Genomic DNA, 23686 nt, shown 5'->3' with positions numbered 1-23686 from the left:
AATTAGACCTGTATATAGGGGGAATTCTCTAGGACAGCCTGTCAGAATAGTAAAAAAAAACAGATCATTGTACATACTCGAGCGTGTCAGATTAAGATATATGTGGTTAATTACATCTTGAAAAGTATATATTCTCTTAATCTGACAATTTGAGCGTGTCGAAAATGTATGGGAGGGCGCCAAAGTTGCAAATAAAAAAGTCACGTGTACATTCTCGAGCGCGGTGGCGTTTTTCCTTATTTTGAAGCTAATGATTCAATAATAACGGAAAAAATATAATCTGACAGTTTTAGCAAGCCGAAACAATAAAAATTGACCATAAAGGTCATCAGTTTTTTTGAATTATCTCCTTCCCCGGGCTTCAAATCTTTTTCGCATTCTTTATAAAAGTTGTAGAGCATAACATTTTCTACAAATTTTGTCCCAAGCAATTTTTTCTACGTCCAAACGTTTTTGAGATATATGGCGATTAATGCGAGTTGTTTAGCGATACATGCTGAAGCGAAAATTCACTCGTTGGAAAATAGTACATTCTAAGGTTCAGTCACAGACAACACTAAAATTTTCGTGACTAATTTCGAAATTGTCATCATAGAAATACCTTGTCATTTTGACAATTGTAGATTAGACTGGGATTCTACATTGACCTTGCCCTTTCGCATGTGTGGCTAAGCTTCTCGCCCTTATCGCCCTCTAACTCGAGAACGGTTGAGAGTATGTCAAATTGCTTCAGACAAAACTTGTGTAGAATTTTATTATCTACAACTTTTATGATGAATACAAAAACGATTAGAGGATCAGGGAGGGAAATATTCGAAAAAAAGGGATTTTTATCATCTTTGAAGTGTCAGATTAAGAAAATCCCCCCTGATTAGTGTCAGATTAATGAGTCAACACGTCTACAACACCCAGATTAACCATCTGTGTGAAAATCTGACACGCTCGAGTATGTACAACTAACGATTTTTTTTACATTTTCAAAGGACCGCTGTGACCTTGCGTCACGTCCCAATTGTCAGTCCCTTGAAAAGTACCTTCCTTTGGGTCCAATTAACATATCCTCCAAAAATCTGACACGCTGGGTTTTTTTTTAACATTTTCAACTTTTCCTTACGGCCAGTCTCACCGCGCAAACTGTCAGATGAGCGTGAATTCATTATCAGAGACACGTAGAGCATATACAGAATTTTAATCTCACACGCTCGAGTATGTACACCTGACGATTTTTTTTACATCTTTGAGACCCTGCAGACGCTTTCCCCACCGCTGAATATGCATACATCATAGAACCTTTTTTTCTTTCTACCATCTAATCTTCAAAATCCACTAGGTCTCCACGACGTTCGACTAAATCCCGATATAGCATCGTCGGCTTCCCAACTATTGTCCTGTCCTCTACCATTAGTTGTAGGTGAACATGAGTTAATCACTGGTTGATGACACTATTAACATGAAATATCTTCGTTGAAAGTTTATACTTTCAGTACACTACGAGTAATATAAAAAAATATCGAACTCTAAGTATCAAAAGTAAAATTCGACCAACTATCTCACAATAACTGTGGTGCCTATAATAATTATTTTGTCATCATGTAATCCCCTTAATTCGGACAGCATAATGTATCCAAAAAATGTCGAATTCCACAAAATGTTGGGTGAATGTCATGATCATCGGATTCGCATTTGTCCAAACCTCGAACGCCATGAAAATAAAAAGTTGTCTTTCGCAACATACCATTTTCATTGCTTCGGGCGGTATTTTTGGTCTTTGGAGTGTGTAATGGTGTTCACGTATTCCGCGTATCTTTGCATATACCCGGTGTAACATTACATTCTACACAGAGATAATTTCTTGCTTACAGCCAAGAATGCGCTCGCGTTATTAAAGTTCCGACATCGGTATCGGGTAGCCGAAGGTGTTACCTTCAGTTCAACTCTACGTAAATGTTCTGAGGCTATTTACGGAAGAGACTGTCAGCTAGATGTTTTAAGATGGCGAATTCAGCGAGAGGCTTAGAAGAGAGTTCCGAAAATGAACAAATCGTGCGCTGAAAGTCATTCGAGAAGAATTCCAGTTTGATGATTTTCATAGTTTATATCTCATTCCGTTTTGTCAAAGCCCAAAATAGTCTTTGGAAAGCTATTGGTGAAGCAATCCCACCAAAATCTTCGTTTTTTCATTAATAATCAATTTAATATTTTTTTTGTCTGATAACCACAAAATTGAAAGAAGAACAAAGATTCTGGCGGAATTCCATTTTTTGTGAGCTTTCCAACGAGCCCACATATACAGGGTGAGTCTTTGACTCGTACATTATTTCAACAGTAGATTCTTGAGGTCAAAAGAAACACTTTTTCCTCGAGTTTATCTTCCAGGAAAATACTCTTAGTTCTAAATGTGATACATATTTTGAAAGAGCAACTCTTCTAGTAATAAATCTGAGAATTTCATCCATTTCGGCATAACCGTTCGTTCTTGAGGAAGTTTCAACTGACCCCATCTTTTTGGGAATTTTTCGATGGTCAACTTGCGAGTAGTTTTTCTTCCAGGAAAATTATCGCACAACTGAATATGATACTAATTCTGAAAGAGCAACTCTCCTAGTAAAAAATCTGAGAATTTCATCCATTTCGGCACAACTCTGCGGTCTTGAGGAAGTTTCAACTGACCCCATCTTTTTGGGACTTTTTGATGGTCAACTTGCGAGTAGTTTTTCTTCCAGGAAAATTATCGCAGATCTAAATATGATATATATTCTGAAAGAACAATTCTTCTAGTAGAAAACTTGAGAATTTCATCCATTTCTGCATAACTGTGCGGTCTTGAGGAAGTTTCAACTGACCCCATCTTTTTGGGAATTTTTTGATGGTCAACTTGCGAGTAGTTTTTCTTCCAGGAAAATTATCGCAGATCTAAATATGATACTTATTCTGAAAGAGCAACTCTTCTAGTAGAAAATCTGAGATTTTCATCCATTTCGGCACTACCGTTCGGTCTTGAGGAAGTTTCAACTGACCCCATCTTTTTGGGAATTTTTTGATGGTAAACTTGCGAGTAGTTTTTCTTCCAGGAAAATTATCGCAGATCTAACTATGATACATATTCTGAAAGAGCAACTCTTCTAGTAGAAAATCTGAGAATTTCATCCATTTCGGCACAACTGTGCGGTCTTGAGGAAGTTTCAACTGACCCCATCTTTTTGGGAATTTTTTGATGGTCAACTTGCGAGTAGTTTTTCTTCCAGGAAAATTATCGCAGATCTTAATATGATACTTATTCTGAAAGAGCAACTCTTCTAGTAGAAAATCTGAGATTTTCATCCATTTCGGCACTACCGTTCGGTCTTGAGGAAGTTTCAACTGACCCCATCTTTTTGGGAATTTTTTGATGGTAAACTTGCGAGTAGTTTTTCTTCCAGGAAAATTATCGCAGATCTAACTATGATACATATTCTGAAAGAGCAACTCTTCTAGTAGAAAATCTGAGAATTTCATCCATTTCGGCACAACTGTGCGGTCTTGAGGAAGTTTCAACTGACCCCATCTTTTTGGGAATTTTTCGATGGTCAACTTGCGAGTAGTTTTTCTTCCAGGAAAATTATCGCAGATCTAACTATGATACATATTCTGAAAGAGCAACTCTTCTAGTAGAAAATCTGAGATTTTCATCCATTTCGGCACAACCGTTCGGTCTTGAGGAAGTTTCAACTGACACAATCTTTTTGGGAATTTTTCGATGATCAACTTGCGAGTAGTTTTTCTTCTAGGAAAATCATCGCAGATCTAAATGTGATACATATTCTGAAAGAGCAACTCTTTTAGTAAAAATCTGAGATATCTTTAGATTAAGGAATTTTTATTTCAAGAAAATGAGGACAGTTAAAAATTAATAAACAGGTTTCAGCGTTGAATTTGAGTTATTGCTTGAAGACATATTAATTTCATTCCAGACTTATGCTTGTATATTTGTGCGAATGATGTAGGTATCTACGTCTTCCAAAAAGGATTTCGGAAAATCTTTTGTCTTGTTATAAGATTAATAGCCTGTCGAATTCAATCAGAGAAGTCAACTAGCTCCAAAGGAAACAACTCCAACAGCAACACGAACATGCTTAAGCAATTACCCCAACGCCATCCGATAAAAATAATCGACACTAATTTCTGTCAGACGACATAACCCGACATGTGGCCCGACCTTATCTATCCAGATTCCCGACATCTTCAACAGTCAGGTACTCCAGGTCCACAACTCCATTATCACAATTGGACATTCCACCAGTGTCCGTCTTTTATTCGGATTAAATAACGTGCAAAATAATGAGAGTTTAGTATACCTCGTGTGCGTTATACACAGACCATATGGCGACTGCTATGCATTTTAACTCAGTTCAACGACCATTTACATAAGTCGAGTGAGCTGGGTTTCTCGCATAATACACACACACACACACACACTCACAGATGTGTGATTTTTATCGTATGCGATTAACATACCGTTTAATTTAGTTGTCACTTTTCGACTCACTTGCGTTTAGACGAGGAGCGAGCAGAAAAAATGGAAAGCTTTCATGGACAGCGTCCGCATACTAATCAGAGCTTTCTCGAACGGGAACGAGAAAATATTTCGTTCGTTTAGCGACACAGCGTTCTTCAACGCACTCAAACGGTTGTGCCAAGGAGGCATTTTCAATATGTTGTCTCCGTTATTTCGAAATTTTGCGAAGGAATCGAATTTTTGAGTGATTCTGGTAGAAACTCAATTTTCCATTTTCTACCTTGTAGACAGATTCACCTCTACAGGTTGATTCATCCTTTTATAAATAAAACACAACGTTCTCATGTTGTTTTAGTCATTTTATAAAAAGGCCTCGTGATTCCTCTGTTTGTAGAGGAAGCAGGGTGTATTTGAAGGTGAGGCTTTTTTTTCAACAGAAGGTAGAACTGGTCAAAATGAAGCTTTTCACCACAAATCACCTATGCAAAACTTTCAAAAGGACAAAGTTAAAAAAAAAATTAAAATGATTACTGAAATAGATCTCAATACGACCCTAGACCGTTTGTTAGCTGAATTATCGCAAAGCAGTGGGAAAAAACATTTCTCCTGATTCGACCATGTGGTTTCGTTTAGGATATTGCCTCGTTCGATATTTACATGGTAATGAAAATGGAAACTTAGGATTGCCGAATTGTTCTCATTATTTTTTAGTAACTTACACGATTTTATGAAATGGCTCATTTCGATACCAACTGACAGAAGAGACTTAGGACACAAGTGTAAGAAATAGAATAATACTTCAAAATCTCACCAATAAAATTCGTCTAAATTATTCACGAATTTTTGCACAATGGGCATCACAATCTTCTTGTTCGAACATTCCAACAATCGTCTTAAAAATGGGATGAAATGGGGAAACATCAGAGTACTTTTTCAACATAACTAACTCTAACATATAACATATAACATAAGCACTTTCAAGAAACTGCCTCGATTTTCAACATTTTTTTTTCACCCTAAATTGCACGATAGAACAATTATGATCGTCTCATCAGTGACCTGATGCATCTAGTTTGATGAACTTGGTACTGAACTATTCATTGTCCAGCCATATGTTTTGTTTCGTTTTTGCTATGCCGGAGTCACCTTCCACAGTCCCGTACTTGAAATTCAATGAAATTTTGTCGAACTTCTAGGGGTTGTATCTCAGCCATTTTGGATATTTTATATAGACAATTTTTGGTTAAACGACTTATTTTGATGAGTTCTACCTTCTGTCAAAAAAAGCCTCACCTTTGGAAACACCATGTATAGTACCATTGAGTAATTATAGTACTTATTATGTTGTGCGTATTCTGGGTGGCTAGATATGATGAAATGATTGGAAGAAAAAAAACAGCTGGACTGCAAATAAGATAAATCCACATTCAAATGATTGATGCCTCCAAAGCCGCTCATGAGGCCTATTAAGACCGAAAAAAAAAAACGGAATTTCGACGAATAAAAACCGTCATCAATTTTTCAAAGCATCTATGCGTCTTCAAAGACACCAATTTTCGCCTAGTCACCGTACCATCGAGATTGCGACGGACGATGATTGAGAACTTTTGATAGTCATTAAACGACGAAAAAAACAACATATATTCGGCTGCTACGGATCCAAAAGAATCCGATTCCGAACGTGCGCATTCCTAACTGTGCATCGCGGGACCGGGCTCGAAGAACGGGCCCTAAGGGCCCAAAAAACGCGTAGATTTTCGATCGGAACTCTCGCCCGAGGCCCCCTGTATCTGCCACTTGATCTGTTTCTCCGACCGCTACCTCGGTGTTTGTTTTGAATGAAATTACGTAATGAAATCGTAATGGGTTTTCTCTCGAAATGACACCCATTAATGAAGTAACTGGACAGCGTATTACATTCTGAGCGTAGCGGATAGGTTCTTAACCATCGTTACGAAATTTGGCGATGAAATGCGCCTTGAGATGGGATTGTTCGGAAAGGTCCTGCTACATTTGTGATTATCTGAATGTGACCGATTGCGAGTTGATGAGGGGGTACACTGGAAACGCAGCAATTTTAATGTGATACGACTCAGAGTACCGTTTCAGGTTTTCAGAACACAACAGAGTGGAAATTCATTGAAAGAATTTCGAAACTTGCTTACATATTCTGAAAGAGCAACTATTCTATTAGAAAATCTGAAAATTTTATCCATTTCGGCACAACCGTTCAGTCTTGAGGAAGTTTCAACTGTACTGATCCCATATTTCTGGGAATTTTTCGATGGTCAACTTGCGAGTAGTATTTCTTCCAGGAAAATTATCGCAGATCTAAATATGATACATATTCTGAAAGAGCAACTCTTCTAGTAGAAAATCTGAGAATTTCATCCATTTCGGCACAACTGTGCGGTCTTGAGGAAGTTTCAACTGACCCCATCTTTTTGGGAATTTTTTGATGGTCAACTTGCGAGTAGTTTTTCTTCCAGGAAAATTATCGCAGATCTAAATATGATACATATTTTGAAAGAGCAACTCTTCTAGAAGAAAATCTGAGAATTTCATCCATTTCGGCACAACTGTGCGGTCTTGAGGAAGTTTCAACTGACCCCATCTTTTTGGGAATTTTTTGATGGTCAACTTGCGAGTAGTTTTTCTCCCAGGAAAATTATCGCAGATCTAAATGTGATACATATTCTGAAAGAGCAACTTATCTAGTAAAAAATCTGGGATTTTCTTTCATCTCGGCGCAACCGTTGATTCTTGAGGAAGTTTCAACTGACCCCATCTTTTTGGGAATTTTTCGATGGTCAACTTGCGAGTCGTTTTTCTACCAGGAAAATTATCTCATATCTAAATGTGATACATATTCTGAAGAAGCAACTCTTCTCGTAGAAAATCTGATAATTTCATCCATTTTGGCGCAACCATTCGGTCTTGATGAAGTTTCAACTGACCCCATCTTTTTGGGAATTTTTCGATGGTTAACAGATTTTTGTGCTGTGAAAAACGACAGATATTGAAAGAGCTTCTGACAACATCTTTAGCTTTTACTGGAAAAAACTGAGTGAGCATAAAACCTCTTATCTAATTATATTCTCGTTTCATATCATTTAGCCCTTTTTAGTAATTTTTTTGTTTGTCTTACTTTACGTTAAAACTGTAATATTCCAATAATTTTTTTTGTTGGTTCAACATTCGATTTCCAAATGCCATCCCTCAACTTCATGGACTATCAAATTTTCCTTCGATATCCATTTCCATATTACAGCTTCGAGAAAATGCAAGAAATCAAATTATCATCTATATTGGAAACATATAATATATTTATGAAATGGCATACGTGATCTACGATATAAATTTGATATCAAGAGTCTATTTTTAGTAGAAATTGTAACTCGAATAAAGGAAACCCTACGTGAGTTGCAATTTTATACTATCAACAGTTTATATTCCGAATCCTATGAAGTTCAGAAGAATCATGCTGATTCCTTCAACCTAATTATTTTTATCCTATCGTATTGAGGAAATCCGTTTCGATTTGTTTGCCTTTTTTCGAAATGACATTATGCGATACACACTGCATGTCAATTATTAAACTAGAATTAAAGGACAAATTTTCATTCTGCAAGAATACAAAAGGTCGTTTCTGGAAAAAACGGTCAGCTCGTTATTCAACGTTTTCCTTGAAAAAGTGCTTATGAATAGATTTGTCTCGAAAATTCTCGAAAATTCAATCAAGTACTAGAATGCCGTCTTAAGAAACCTATCACTATAATCCCAGCAGGAATAAAAGCTATTAAATATTGCACAAATAATTTATGATGAATTATACAAATAGTGAATACCAATATCAAATACTTTTAGGTCTAATTCAAGCACACGTTTTATTGATATTATTCTATTCATTCAGTAATGCTATTCGGACCACATTAAGCTTATGAATTTATTTAAGATAATCGTATCTATTACTCAAACGTTTAATCATTTATTCAGTAATTATCCTCAGCAATTAAGCTTATCATACTTACACTATCATATCGACTCTCAATATCTTGAAAATAGTGAGAAAAGTTCTTTCTCTTATTTCAAGCCAATTATAAATATTCATTGTTATAGTTGAAACAATTCTGTAGACACATAGTCTGGAAATTGTTTCTGGATAACTCGATAACTGGAAATATTAGGTAATTTTATTCCAGACTTATGCCCAACCCTGGATTGAATCTTCGTTTATATTGAACACACGGATTCGAAAAAATTTCTCAGGAGAAAAATGCTTCGAATAAATAAATTCATTTCTGAATCATACCCACCCTGTATGATATTTAATGTATAATGATTCATAAAACCGCTCGTTTCATGAATTTTATATCACCTAATTTACATGTTCTGAAATCTCAAAAAAGCTGAATTTTAATGTTTTTCCTTCAAAACAGGATTTGCAGTTTTCGAGGAGTGATTGATTTTTTCCTCTCATCATTCGAGATGTGATTGCCTTATCTCAAATGTCACTGAAGATTAATATTCTTGGGTGCGGAATATTCACGTTTATGAAGGATAACGACATTCGTGCTGGCAATTACAACAGTATAGATAGCTTTTCGAACACCAAAATAATTCGTTAATTATACAAGAATCAGTATGAGTGGATATCCTTGTGCAACATGTCTATTCCAGAAGCGAGAGATTCGTTACAGCTTGTTGTTACTTTGACAATTGATAAATTAATTGAAAAAGAAAGTGTTTAGTCGAATTCTCAAGTGTAACAAATTGGTTTGAACACCTACCATGAAACTGCAATTTCTAAAAATTTCACTTTCAATCTCATGAAGAAGTCACTCATCATGAGCGAGGTGAATTAATTACTATCCGTTAGCATTATTCATATATTCCTAACAACATTTTTATCATAACTAGCTGGTAAATAATATTCAGAGAGAAGTTGTACAGATTATTTTTTTTAGATTCAAGCATTCACTTATATTCTCCCATCTAATTCCTGCAATAAACGAAATTGTACTATTTCAAGTTCAATCTCAAAGCAAATAGTTTTTCTAATTAATTTTTATTGATTTTCACAAGGAAGGACATCTTCAGTTCATCTGGAAATATAGAAATCTGTTTGGATCACTCATTACATAATTTTGAACATAAAAAATAAAATGAAGTAATAAAAAATATAACAAACAGGAATTTTCTGTCGAAAATTTTTAAGGTTTTCTATGTTTTTTCAGTGGATTTCAACATGCACTTCCTAAACGATTCGAATTCAGTTTTTAGTTAAATATTCATGTTATCAGGACGCAAGTTTGAAACTATCACACATCATTGTTATGAAGCCGCATATTTCCGATCAGATTAATGACGTTATGAGGTTCAACGCTCTCGTCTAATAAATTTATCGACATTGTGGCTAATTTATTATTCTTCAAATCTACCTTTAGAGGCCTGTATGCGGAAGAAATATCCTATCTTATGAATTTTATTGCCTGCTCCGATAGCTTCGGGATGATGTTGAATAACGAGCCGACAGTGCTCAATTCGGAAATTGATTGATAATAACAGCATTTCATATCATCGAGGAGGTTTGGAATTTTGGATTATTTTATCACTTTCCTGATTACTTCGTTAACGATGGATAGAAGGATTTCGTTTATAACTACATTTTTTCCAACAAAACCATTTCGACATCGATTCAGAACGAAATAATTATAGTGGACCTGTTCAAAGCACTAAGTTTCAGAAATTAATCCTTGCTATATTAGAAATATAGCGAAAAGATGTGGGCGTAGTAGAAGAATTTTATTTGAGTTTATATTTGTTCAGTTGATAAAAGATCCTTCTTTTCAGGACCGGGAAATATTTGGAATATATGAAAGAAATGCTTTTGTCCAAAATTAAGATTCCTAACCTAAACAGCAAGTGTAAAATTTTTCTTCAGAAATGTTGAAAAAATTTTTGATTGAAAATCAATCAGATCAGCAACTCAGCAATTAGTCATTCATTGTAGTGACAATTTCCCAAATAATTTTCGCCACTGGTAGGCCACAAACTGCCGCATGTTGAATTTAATTTGTCCCTACTAAATTTGGACAGAATAGACACAACAATTCAGGATAAAATTTTAATATGAACTTTATCATGTTTTGATCTCCATACTCTTCTCCTGAAATATAAACCTTGACACCCTGTATGCAGGTAAGGTAATATAAGAGAAAGAGTTTCTGTATCTACAGATTGCGTCACATTAAATTCACTTTTTTTTTCATCATTTTCAATAAGATACATAATATACATTCCTCGATAATCTTCCGAACATACCTACTAACTTATTTATTCTTGCTATCTTTACAACAGAACAAATATTTGTAGGTGAGCGTATTGTTTGTTCTGATGATATTTACGTCACATTTTTTCCAGTTCAAAGGTGATGTTTCCTTGAATAATGTTTAACTATGCCCGTAGGACCTTTTTCCACTCCCAAAATTTTAGAACGCTACCCTGTATGACATCATCGATGAAATTCGATAAACAAAAGTAATTTATGGACTTGTTGAAGATTTGCGGCCGAATATAAAGCAGAACATGTCTTTTCAACTCATTGTTCAACAATCAAAGGCGAACAGTTGCTAGAAAACACAATTTTAGAGTACTTATTCTTATAAATTAATTGATACTGGGTATTCTGATCACCATGTCACTCAGTATAACTTATATGGATTATCAATTCACCTGCAATCGGAGTGAGAAATGCTCCCATGGTAGTTACCCGGATGACATCAGATTTTTTCCATCACGACAATTTTTTTGTGTCCAATTCCGCCCAATTAAGAGATTCGTGGCAGTCGTTTAATGTTCGTGATGATTCATCCCACAAGCGGAGCGATTATTTTCGAGTCTGGGTTACAACGGATCGTCATCCTCTATTGAAATTGATCGATTTTGTACCGTAACACTCTCTTTTTTTGTCGATTTTGATCGGAAATTGTGATCTTTCTCTATTTATAGTTTTTAACGGTCCGAATTTCCATTATTATCATTCGATTTTTATCGAAAAGGACCTAGAAGCTGGCAAACTAGGTCGAGATTTTTTTCTTATTTTCTCTGAAGATTCTAGAATCTAGAAGTTTCACGAAGGAATTATGCGGTGAATCAGAAATGTCGAGCCATACTGCTAGGGGTAGTAGAACACCAAAAGGTACCTATACATTGTCCAGTAAGAATGAATAAGTTGTTCTTCAGCTGTGAGCGATAATGAGACTAGCATATCATACAAGATTTGTATACCTATTGAAATGACAGATTATTGGTTTCGCTACCTATTTGTTCTATTTAAGGTTTCTCCCTTTTCCGTGTATCCCAATTAAAATCCACTATAATCTTCAGGAGATACTATATAATCTGGTCCAAATCTCTTATTTTGCCCCCGCATCGACAATGGTCCCTACCCTATTATTTCAAATGAGAAAAAAGTGAAACGAATAAGGCTTATAATCACGAGTCACGAAACGATGTACTTAAGTATTAGTTTCGCGAATTTTTCTAAAGTCCATCAATGAACATGGTTGAGAACATGGTCTCTACAGAGCAGGTTATTTAAAACAGGTTGCTCATATATATATTTTTCAGAAAATATAGGATTACCCGTTGTTTACATTATAGAATCATTTTATAATAATTAACACCGGCAAAAAATCATCGGATTCCTGTCTGCAACAATGCCATTAATTCTCAATGTCAAATGTAATTGAATGGGTGTTGGAGCTCACTATAATGGATAACAATCATTATTTCTAGATCATGTATTAGATCATGGGGAGTCCACAGTTCTATTGGAGAACTTCCACTTTTGTCCAAGAGTCATTTCATTAATATGGGTGGATAAATAGTACCTATGTAGCACGTAGCTACATAGGTACTATTACGTCATATGAAGTTACTATCTTTCTTCCTTTTTTTCGTAGTGAAGTCTTACTGAATAGACCGAACGTTTGCGCTGAGATAGATGAACTTCTCGGATTTATTACGAGAAGAATCGCTCTATCAGAATATGTCACATCACATTTAGATCTACGATAATTATCCTGGAAGAAAAACTACTCGGAAGCTGACCTCCGAAAAATTCCCCAAAAGTTGGGTTCAGTTAAAACTTCCTCAAGACCGATGATCACGTTTAAATCTACTATGATTTTTCTGATAGAAACTTAACTCGAAAGTTGAAAAATGGACAAATTGAGAATTTGATTTCCTGGTAAACGCAGTGTAAGATATCTGAATGTTTGGTGTGCAAATATGAGTTCTCGAACACGCTGAATCTATTGCGAGCAATTTCGAAAGCCTATCTTCCTTCATTTAGATTTTCATCTTGGAAATGACATCTTTCAAAAATTGCAAATTTCAATTTGCGATATCTCTTGTTATATTCCTCTGATCCTATTAGGATTTCCGGTTCTATAATCAGCGTTGCCTAGGCTTCCATCCTAGCACAAAAACGCGATTTCGAAAATCTCGATTTTTTGGGTCAAAAATGAGCAAGGGGTTAGACCCCCTAAAATGACCTAATTGCTACTCTGAAAATCAGGATGTTCTATTACTGTCCCAAGATGAGGAGCGCATAGAATGTTTTTTGAGGATTCTAGAAAACCAAATAGTTGATGATTCAATAGAGAATTGCACTCTAGAGAGCTCTTCGAAGTCAACTCGAAAATGAAAATTGGAAAAACAAAAAAAAATATTTTCTCCTAAACTGAGCCAGACATTTGAAATTTCGGTATGAAAATATAGGTTTCTGAACACGCTGAATCTATTGCAAGCAATTTCGATAGCCTATTTCTCTTAGTTAAGATTTTCATCTCGGAAATGGCATTTTTCAAAAATTGCAAATTTCAATCTGCGATATCTCCTGTTATATTCCTCTTAGTCAATTGGAATTTCCGGTTCAATAATCACCGTTGCCTAGGCTTCCACCCTAGCACAGAAACTCGATTTCGAAAATCTCGATTTTTTGGGTAAAAAATGAGCAAGGGGTTAGACCCCCTAAAATGACCTAATTGCTACTCTGTCTGAAAATCAAGATGTTCTATTACTGTCCCAAGATAAGGAGTGCATAGAATGTGTTTCGAGGATTCTAGAAAACCAAATAGTTGATGATTCAATAGAGAATTGCATTCTAGAGAGCTCTTCGAAGTCAAGTCGAAAATGAAAATTGGAAAAACAAAAAAAAATATTTTCTCCTAAACTGAGCCAGACATTCGAAATTTCGGTATAAAAATATAGGTTTCTGAACACGCTGAATCTATTGCAAGCAATTTCGATAGCCTGTTTGTCTTAGTTTAGATTTTCATCTCGGAAATGGCATTTTTCAAAAATTGCAAATTTCAATCTGCGATATCTCCTGTTATATTCCTCTTAGTCAATTGGAATTTCCGGTTCAATAATCACCGTTGCCTAAGCTTCCACCCTAGCACAAAAACTCGATTTCGAAAATCTCGATTTTTGGGTCAAAAATGAGCATGGGGTTAGACTCCCTTAAAATGGCCTAATTGCTACTCTGTCTGGAAATCAGGATGTTCTATTACTGTCTCAGGATAAGGAGTGTATAGAATTTGTTTTGAGGATTCTAGAAAACCAAATAGTTAATTATTCAATAGATAATTGCACTCTAGAGAGCGCTTCGAAGTCAACTAAAAATGAAAATTGGAAAAACAAAAAAAAAATTTTCTCCTAAACTGGGCCAGATATTTGAAATTTTTTATGAAAATATAGGTTTTCGTTAAATATGTGTACCTATAAAGTTGCGATTGCTAATCTTTGACAGAATAGGAGGAGCAAAAAAGAACTTCAGTGAGAGAAAAGAATTAGCCTGAAATAAGCCAGAAATATATTCCAAGAAAATTCAGCTAGTGCAATTAGTTTTTCCTTGCAATTTCGATGTAGAATAGTTTTTTTGATGTCACGAAAAATCCACTGTGAAAATTTCAAAGGATTTTCACAAATTTTTCGAGTTTTGTACTAAAGGTTCTAACGAATTTAATGGACACAAGAGCGATCATACCGAAATGAATATCTGAATCTCCTCCAGCATAAACGTCACATTCAATCTTTGTATGCTCTTGACAGCTTTCGTGAATGAAAGGAACCCTTCTACTTAATTTTTTGTCATTCAACAGGAGGGCTCCTGCTGTTCCCGTCATAATTACACGCTCAAAGGTAAACGGGGAATAAAAACCATCTCGTACCGCCTCTCCGTTTTGATTAGGACTCTATAAAACGGCCGGCCTTAACGCTAACTGGATTTGTGAATGTGTGTATGGAATAATGTTCGTGTCAGTAATTCCTCAGGGCGACGCAGACTGGTCGATCCATCGTGCCCAAGGAAACAAGAGCAAAATAGGTGAAAATTACAGACATGGCACCGACAATTTTACAAATAAGGCATGGGCGAGGGTATGGGAGGTACTGGAGTCGCTGAAAAATGCTTAATGTCATTTCAGGAGTGCTCTCTTCGATTACTGGAAATTGAAAAAAAATTAGATAATGACGGTTTCAAGGTAGGATCGTGTCATCAGATTTACATAGTATTCTCATTGTGAGAGATGCACGTCTATGTTTAGAACCCATGTCATATTGCCAGTAATAAGTCTGGATTAATTGAAATTCATTGGATCGAAGAACTGCTCGACTGGGATAGTGGATACAGGTCTTAAGTCATCTTCGAGTATAATTCTTGATGTTATTTGTTTCAGTTTGGTCGGATTGACGCGACCTTGATCAGCTCAGCTCTAAATCGAGTCATAGCAAAGGGCAGGTTGTGGATCAATTGAGTTTGATCATCGCTGAAAATTCCAGTCAAGTCAGTTGACTGCAATTTTCTATCATACTTGTTCAACCAAAAAAAATGCTTTTCACAGGTTTACGAGGATGTATTTATATCTAGTTAGCCTAGACCAGTTCCATGCTTATGCAAAAATATTTCGTTACCATAGTAACGAACAATAGCTCATTAGAAATATCAGTGTGAAGTTTGAGTTCAAAAAAGGAAACCAGAGTTACGCAATAAATTAAAAGAAAGAAGATGTCCACCGAAATTGTGAAAATAGAAAAATTGGAGTATCGAGCCATCGTCAAGTACCTGTATTTAAAGGGGCTAAGAGGTAACCAGATTTACGAAGATATGCTTAATACCCTTGGTGTCCTTCGTAGGCGACAGTGAAAAATTGAACTGCAAGCTTCAAAAGAGGTGAATATTCCATTGAAGATGATGACCGATGGAGAAGGCCAGTTTCTGTGTCAGTCCCTGAAAATATCGATGCAGTTCATGACATGATTTTATCAGACCATCAAATTGGGCTAAAATGGATATCTGAAGCACTGAAAATTTCATACAAACGCGGGCATCATATCGTTCACGTTAGAGAAAAATTGCTGCAAAATGGATCCCCAAATGTTTGAATGTTGACCAAAAGCTTGCAAGTGTAGGAGTATCGCGTTCGATCTGTGCTCCATTTGAAAACGATGTAGACTTCTTGAACCGAATTGTTACTATAGATTGGACATTTTTACGATCCAGAAACAAAGCAACAATCGATGGAATGGCGACACTATGGTTCTCCAAGACCTAAGAAGTTTCGTGTCCAAAAATCTGCTGGAAAAGTTCTTGCTTCAGTTTTTTGGGATTGCCATGGAGTAATTGATTTTTTGAATAAGGGTAGAACAATAACCGGAGATTACTATTCGACATTACTAACCACTCTACGGGAAAAAATTAAAGAGAAAAGACGCGGAAAGCTATCCAAAGGTGTTTTGTTTTTGCAGGGCAACGCCCCTGCACACAAATCTCATGTTGCCATGCAAAAAATTCGTGGTTTAGGGTTTGAATTACTAGAACACCCCCCTTATTCAACAGATTTGGTTTCATACGACTATCATCTCTTTCCTCAACTGAAAAAAAGTTCAAAAGGTCGTAAATTTTCTCCCAACGAGGAAGTAATAAAAGCTGTGGAGGTCTGGTTTGCAGAGCAAGAAGAAATATTTTTCTTGAAAGGTCTAGAGACGTTGCAGGTTCGCTGTAATAAATGTATCCAATTGAGAGGAGAATATGTGGAGTAATAAAATATTTTGACATTGAAATTTTGTTTGATTCTTAAGTAGGCTAAGAATTTTTCAATATAACCTCATAAAATATCTGATGTCGTAGCACATCTTGCAACACAAAATATTTCAGTAGCCACAAACCCATAAGACATATTTTGTAAAAAGGTGAGGGAGATTCAAATTTCTATTTTGTCATTTTCCGTGGACCAATATTTGATCGTCAGATTGCCAAATCACTTACACTTACTGGAACCGCAACGTTGTGCCTTTACAGTAACTGTCCAACTGGTTTTGCCTGAGGTCTATTCGCTTAACATTAACCTATATTACATATATAAAAACAGAAATCTCGGACCTTGAATCATCCTCAAGCATTGAAATTATCTCAGAGTTGAAACTGACCGTGAAACCCATAAAACACTAGCTATTCTTGAATTGACGGATTTACTAAAATGTTCGAGTATCTGGATACATTTTTTTCACCAAGCTTTTTACTATAATCCTCCAACAATTCGTCAATTGCAAAATTTGTAATGATAACGAGCGGAGAAAAATAATTCGGGCCAATTAAGAGATTAGTTAAATACAGGATGTCTCGACAAAAATGCACCACCATCCTTGACTATAATATATCAAAAAATATATATAGGGTAGACTATAATATATGACCTGTTCCATTTTTAATACGCTTCATATTGAATTTTTGTCAAACAAAACTGTATTTATCTGGCTGGAGGACCTTAGTCGATAGTCGTTTGATTGCAAGATCGATTCATTTAATTTTTATCTCTCTTTTCCTCTCTCTAAGATTTTTTGTATTATACCGATCTTTCAAGCGAATAACATTTCGAACTCCGCATTTTCGTCGATTTAGAATAATCTGCGATAATGCTGAAAGGCCGCAGGTCTTCCTTAGCCCATCACGTACCTATCTCGCTCTTTGTTCGCATGTCTTATGTGTGGAATTTGTTACAGGCTAGCCGTTCCATAGCTCGGAGCGGATACCTGTTCGTGGCCCCAGACTGGGACTTCTCTGTGCCGCTGAATCGAACCAAGGTAGGTACCTGGGTATATCCCATTCGAGGAACCTGTCAGATCTCCACTATACGAAATTCAGAAGTGGGTGAATTTGGAAGCACTGAACTGGAAGTCATTGCGTATTTTTTATTGTACTTCGCAGCTCGAAGTTCGGACAACAGAGAGCAAAGAATCGAATTTCATTAGAACTGGCATCGCATCGTAAACTTCTTATTTTTCGAAAATGTCCTGGGTTAAGAAGACCAGAAGAAAATGAAAATGAAATTGAGACCATCACACTTGAGGGCAATAATTTCATTATTTCAATTCAATAATGTTTTTGATTCAATGTTCAATGAGACTAAATTTTTGTTACTTAAGGTTTTCTCGATGGGAAATATAATTCAAAATATTCTGCTCAATTTTAAATTGTTAGTCATATGAAACAAAGAAGTTATGAATGGAATTCACGTGCTAAAAAGTTTCACCCAAGCTTGGAGTTAAGTACATGTATTGTTCCTCAAGTGAACTCCATATCCAGCTCATACGAAACGATAGTTATACAATATGTACCTATCATTATCGGCACCCAAATGATCATTACACTATTACGTGAAAGGTGTCGTCAATCTATACCTTCAATGAACTTTATAGATATTATAGGTGCCTTAAAATTTATCTAGCAATTAATCTATTAGCGCAATATCCTCGAAACGCGCGTAAGAAAACATGCACCAAACACTGGAATAATGGTAATAAAAGTGGTTAACAAATATCATCACATAAGGCTATTGTTAATGTATAATTAATAGCCACCACTGGCAGTATAATGCCTGAGCTGATCGCTTTATCAAGTCACGAATATCTTGGGATGTATTATGAAATGTCTTTCGCATTTGTATGTCCATACGTCTTCACCGGTGAAGATATGTACAATCTGTAGGGTTATATTTGTAGCATTAGAATTTGCTGGGCCGATAATAGTTTTTATTGATAGAGTCTGGAACATTCAAGGACTGGTATTCTTCTGAAAAGTACACCTAAAACCATGGGAATTAAATATTGTATCTCTCAATATATTGTTTTGTTTATTGCTTCTTCCATCTTCATTTGATTCGCCTTTTTTGCGTGTCAGTACTTCAGTTAACATGCAGACAGTTAACATTAGTTTTAAGATAACTATTTGTTGCCATCATTCGAAAACGTTTGATGAAAATTGAATGAATTATTGAATATTCAGGGTGTATTTGAATTGATTTGAGCAGGTGGTTCTTCAACAACAATACTTAACCTTAAGAATACTGATTTTTGAAGTTGGAGAAAAAATTTGTGTTACCAAATCTCCCTATATAGAACGATTGAGATTCAGCTAACTATAATTGACTTTTTGAAGGTTTTCTCAATTCTGGAATACTCTCAATTCGAAGTAGAAAAATCATCATTTAAACAACGACAGCGGGTTTCATAAAACTTTGATTGTCCGATCAACGATTTGACAGTGACTCGATTTCTGAAACGAAATCACTGAAACCTTTTCATTTCTGAATATATTGAATAAGTAGCAATTGAAAATAGTTGACTGGACGTATGAGTATAATAATTTGACATGAGAGTGATATTCTAAATAATCATCATCGATTGAAAATAAATTGACGTTTATTCGTCAATCATGCGTTGATTTCTCATTCAAGCTTTATGAAACCCGGGGTGTATCTTTTTCGTATCTTTAAATTGATAGTTCGATTGAGAGAAAAATCGAAAGAGGAGTTATAATTTGTTAAGGGAACGTTGAGTAGACTACTTGACTAAAATCTTCCTCGCAACTTCTAAAGACAATAATTGAGGGAACACCCCTTTGAAGAACCACCAGTTTCAAACTTTCGCATCAATCTAGAAACACCCTGCACGAAAACATAATTCAGATTGATAGATACCAACAAACTGAGTGGATCGTGAATGAAGGACACCAAAAAACTCGATTCAGCTCCAGTATTCCCGATCCTGCATCTCATTTTGATTCCCTTTCAACATACCCTCGGTTCCTCCACAATAAAGCTTGAAAGGATCCATACTCAAGGCTGCTTAATGCGTTTTTTGTTTCCTTTTGAATCGATTAAAAACTCAGCTCATTCAATATTCGACACACTTCTCTCCGAATGATTGCTATGTCCCTGCATCATTGAATTTCTAATTGCAATGTACTCCGATAAGTTGGTCGCTTTTTCAGGCTCTTCAGGTACAACGATCGATGGATTTAATGAATTGCCTGCTGAATGTGTTTGATCCGTTTTCTTATAAGATTAATTTATTTAAAACATCATTGAGTTCTATCGCAGGCTCAGGTGTTCGGTTGTGATGTTGTCAAACTCTTTATTCTTGCTCAGTTTTCCTATTTTATTCAATCTTAATGTTCTAAAGACATACTAACAGTAAGCAATTTTTTTTGAAATTTCAATTAGTTCAACGAATTTACTAATTATCGACGAATAAGGATAATTTTCTGTTGGTTCTTCAACTAAAATGTGTCTTTTAAGTGTTTCAGTATATTCTTGAAAGATTTATAATATCAATTATCTCACGTAGAGTAGCTTGAATCAAGTTTTCGAAACGGACTTGTGCTACGTTTTCCAAATCGGCTTGAAACACTTTTCTCAAACGGGCTTGAGACTCATTTTCAGAATGTTCTTGAGATACGTTTTTAACACTGGCTTCGAAGTTACAACGAGCGTGAAACACTTTTTTTAAAAGGGTTTGAGACACGGTTTTTAAACTGTCCTGAGAAACGTTTTTATAATGGCATTAAGGCACATTCTCAGAACGGCAGTGAGATATGCTTCAAACCGTGCTTGGGTCACGTTTTTAAATCGGACTGAAAACACGTTTTTGTAACGGGCTTGAAATACGTTTTTAAAACGGAATTGAGACACATTTGCAAAACGGACACGAGACACGTTTTCAATGTGACATTTTCATTACATTTTTGAAACGGACTTGAAACATTTTTCTGAAACGGACTTGAAACACGTTTCAAATGCGAGCTTGGGAGACATTTTCAACACGTTTTCGGAACGGACTTCAAAATCTTTTTTGAAACTGACTTGAAACACCTTTTTGAAACGGACTTGAAACACGTTTTCAAGGCGACCTTGGGAGACACTTTCCACACGTTTTTGAAAAGGACTTGAAACACTTTTTTGAAACGAACTTGAAACATGTTTTCAAAACAAGCCTGAGAAATGTTCTTGAAAAAGTATTGAGACTTGATTTCAAAACGGGTTGAGGAGCCTTAGCTATCCTTCCTCATGAATCGTTTAGAAAGATTATTCGATTAAGAATACCATCATCGGTATTTTCTAAGCGACAGCTGACATGGCGTATGCCTCGCTGGAAGCCAAAACACTCCGGTGATATCACCCCAACCGTCCAGATCAGATAAATAAAGAATCGACTAAGCGAAGGTCATACTTATTCATCAGCACATTCATATCTTTTCGAATTGATTATGTCCAAGACTCGTTCTTTACACACATAAAATATCCCGCATTATCGGGAATGGCAGATAATCTTTTACGCTGCCGCGCCAGCATTTGTCATTGAATTTATAATCGTCGCTCTTTTTCTCTTCATTTCACTCTTCGCCGTATGAATCGACCATGAGACAATCTCTGGATTCGATCGTGTACGGGAGCCAATTCTTCCATTATGTCTCCCTATTATCTCGAGAACCAATTTAATACTCCCGTCCTGACAATAATTCGGAAGATAAAGGAGGATTCCGAGCTGCTCGCCATCGCATTCTTCATTTTGTGTTCTTCATTATTCCGTGGAATTCGGCCTGTCTCTCTGGAAATGCAGGCCCTAAGTTCGAGGTCTAGAATGTTGTAAAAACGGAGTGGAACCGATAATATCCTTTTGGTCCTACCATTTCCTTCCCTTCCGAACTTATATTCCGAATACTGTTTCGATCTTTGGTGCATATACAGTAGAAGGATGCTTTCTATGGTTTTCCCCAGCTACAAGGATGTGTATGTGTGTATTGAAAAATTCTTAGTCTACTGTAGAACCAAAGAAAAATTCAATGTCAAAATATTTTATTACTCAACATATTCTCCTCTCAATTGGATACATTTATTACAGCAAACCTGCAACGTCTCTAGACCTTTCAAAACAAAAAATGTTTGTTTTTGCTCTGCAAACCAGACCTCCACAGCTATTACCTCCTCGTTGGAAGAACATTCACGACCTTTTAAACTTTTTTTCTGTTGAGGAAAGAGATGATAGTCGGATGGAGTCAAATCTGGTGAATGAAGGGGGTGTTCTTGTGATTCAAAACCCTAAATCACGAATTTCTTGCATGGCAACATAAGATTTGTGTGCAGGGGCGTTGTTCGGCAAAAGCAAAACACCTTTGGATAGCTTTCCGCGTCTTTTCTCTTCAATATTTTCCCGTAGAGTGGTCAGTAATGTCGAAAAGTAATCTCCGGTTATTGTTCATCCCTTATCCAAAAAATCAATCATGATGAGGTACTCCATGGCAATCCCAAAAAACTGAAGCGAGAACTTTTCCAGCAGATTTTTGGACACGAAACTTCTTAGGTCTTGGAAAACCAGAGTGTCGCCAGTCCATCGAATGTTGCTTTGCTTCTGGATCGTAGAAATGTACCCAAGTCCCATCCATAGTAACAATTTGGTTTAAGAAGTCTACATCGTTTTCAAATCGAGCACAGATCGAACCCGATGCTTCTACTCTTGCACGCTTTTGGTCAACATTCAAGCATTTAGGGGTTCATTTTGCAGCAATTTTTCTCATGTCCAAATTGAAGTGAACTATATGATGAACGCGTTCGTATGAAATATTCAGTGCTTCAGATATCCGTTTTAGCCCAATTCGACGGTCTGATAAAATCATGTCATGAACTGCATCGATATTTTCGGGGACTGACACAGAAACTGGCCTTCCCGATCGGTCATCATCTCAAATGGAAAATTTACCTCTTTTGAAGCTTGCAGTCCAATTTTTCACGGTCTCATACGAAGGACATTGATCACCAAGGTTATTAAGCATATTTTCGTAAATTTGCTTATCTCTTAACCCTTTTAAATACAGGTACTTGATGATGGCTCGATACTCCAATTTTATGATTTTCACAATTTCGGAGGACATCTTCATTCTTTTAATTCACTGCGTAACTCTGATTTACTTTTTTGACCTCGAACTTCACACTGACACTTCTAATGAGTTATTGTTCGTTGCTATGGTAACGCAATATTTTTTTATGCATGGAACTGGTCTAGGATAACTAGAAAAAGCATTGCTTTCTATGGTTATTCCAAAGAGTAACCAACAAGAGGTTTCACTCTGTCAATTTACAAGGCGAAATCTGACTCATGGAATTTTAACCTTGGAGTGGGGACACGATACGCGCCAGAATACTGCGAACAGAATCATCCGCAGTCAAATGGAGAATCTGGGCGTCCAATCAAATTGCGAGTTGCGAACCGAACGAATATCGGCAGATATCGGCTTTCGTTTTCGTATCCTGTCGGAAACGAATCAATTTCCGTTTATGAAAATAATGCGACTTCTTTCAAAATAGTTCGAATATCGAATTATGAGTATTCCCTCAAGGTCATTGAAACCCAACCGGCCAAAATGACAGAGTGCATCCTCTTGTTGGTTACTCTTTGGTTATTCCCAGCTATTTCACACTTCCTCCACTCTATGGAGGAGATGGATGTCAAAGTTACATTTTACTGTGGTCTTGGTTGGCTCAATGTTTAGCCCCACTGGCAACCACCTTCTTGACGTTTCTTTTGCGTTGAAGAAGTAAATAACGAAGTTATAATCAAATTGATTCTGAGACTCACCAAATTTAGAACTTCTACAAACGATCGATAAATCTAGACTGTGACACAATGAAAGGATATGATGTGGGACGAAAGCCAAGAGCATCAGTTTTTGAATGGTCCATAAATAAAAGACTTCTTTGAATATTTTCTGATTTTGGAGCATGGTTTCTGCATTCAGATCTTCATATTTTCATGCCTGCTCTGGATAAGGATGATTTATGTAAACTG

The 23686-nt window shown here is 36.2% G+C and overlaps 1 protein-coding gene across 1 annotated transcript in view; it reads left to right on the top strand.

Annotated features, from left to right (window-relative positions):
- The window catches only part of LOC123310696 (protein outspread), a 128442-nt gene that overhangs the window by 17477 nt on the left and 87279 nt on the right, over window positions 1-23686 (top strand). Inside the window, exon 2 of the mRNA XM_044894308.1 lies at window positions 17567-17647. Within this exon, the coding sequence (XP_044750243.1) occupies window positions 17567-17647 (81 nt within the window). The remainder of the gene's footprint in view (window positions 1-17566; window positions 17648-23686) is intronic.

Source organism: Coccinella septempunctata, chromosome 4, assembly GCF_907165205.1.
Source record: "Coccinella septempunctata chromosome 4, icCocSept1.1, whole genome shotgun sequence".
In the NCBI taxonomy this organism is placed as follows: domain Eukaryota; kingdom Metazoa; phylum Arthropoda; class Insecta; order Coleoptera; family Coccinellidae; genus Coccinella; species Coccinella septempunctata.
Note: the sequence above shows the minus strand (reverse complement) of the source record. Positions and strands in the feature narration are given on the sequence as shown.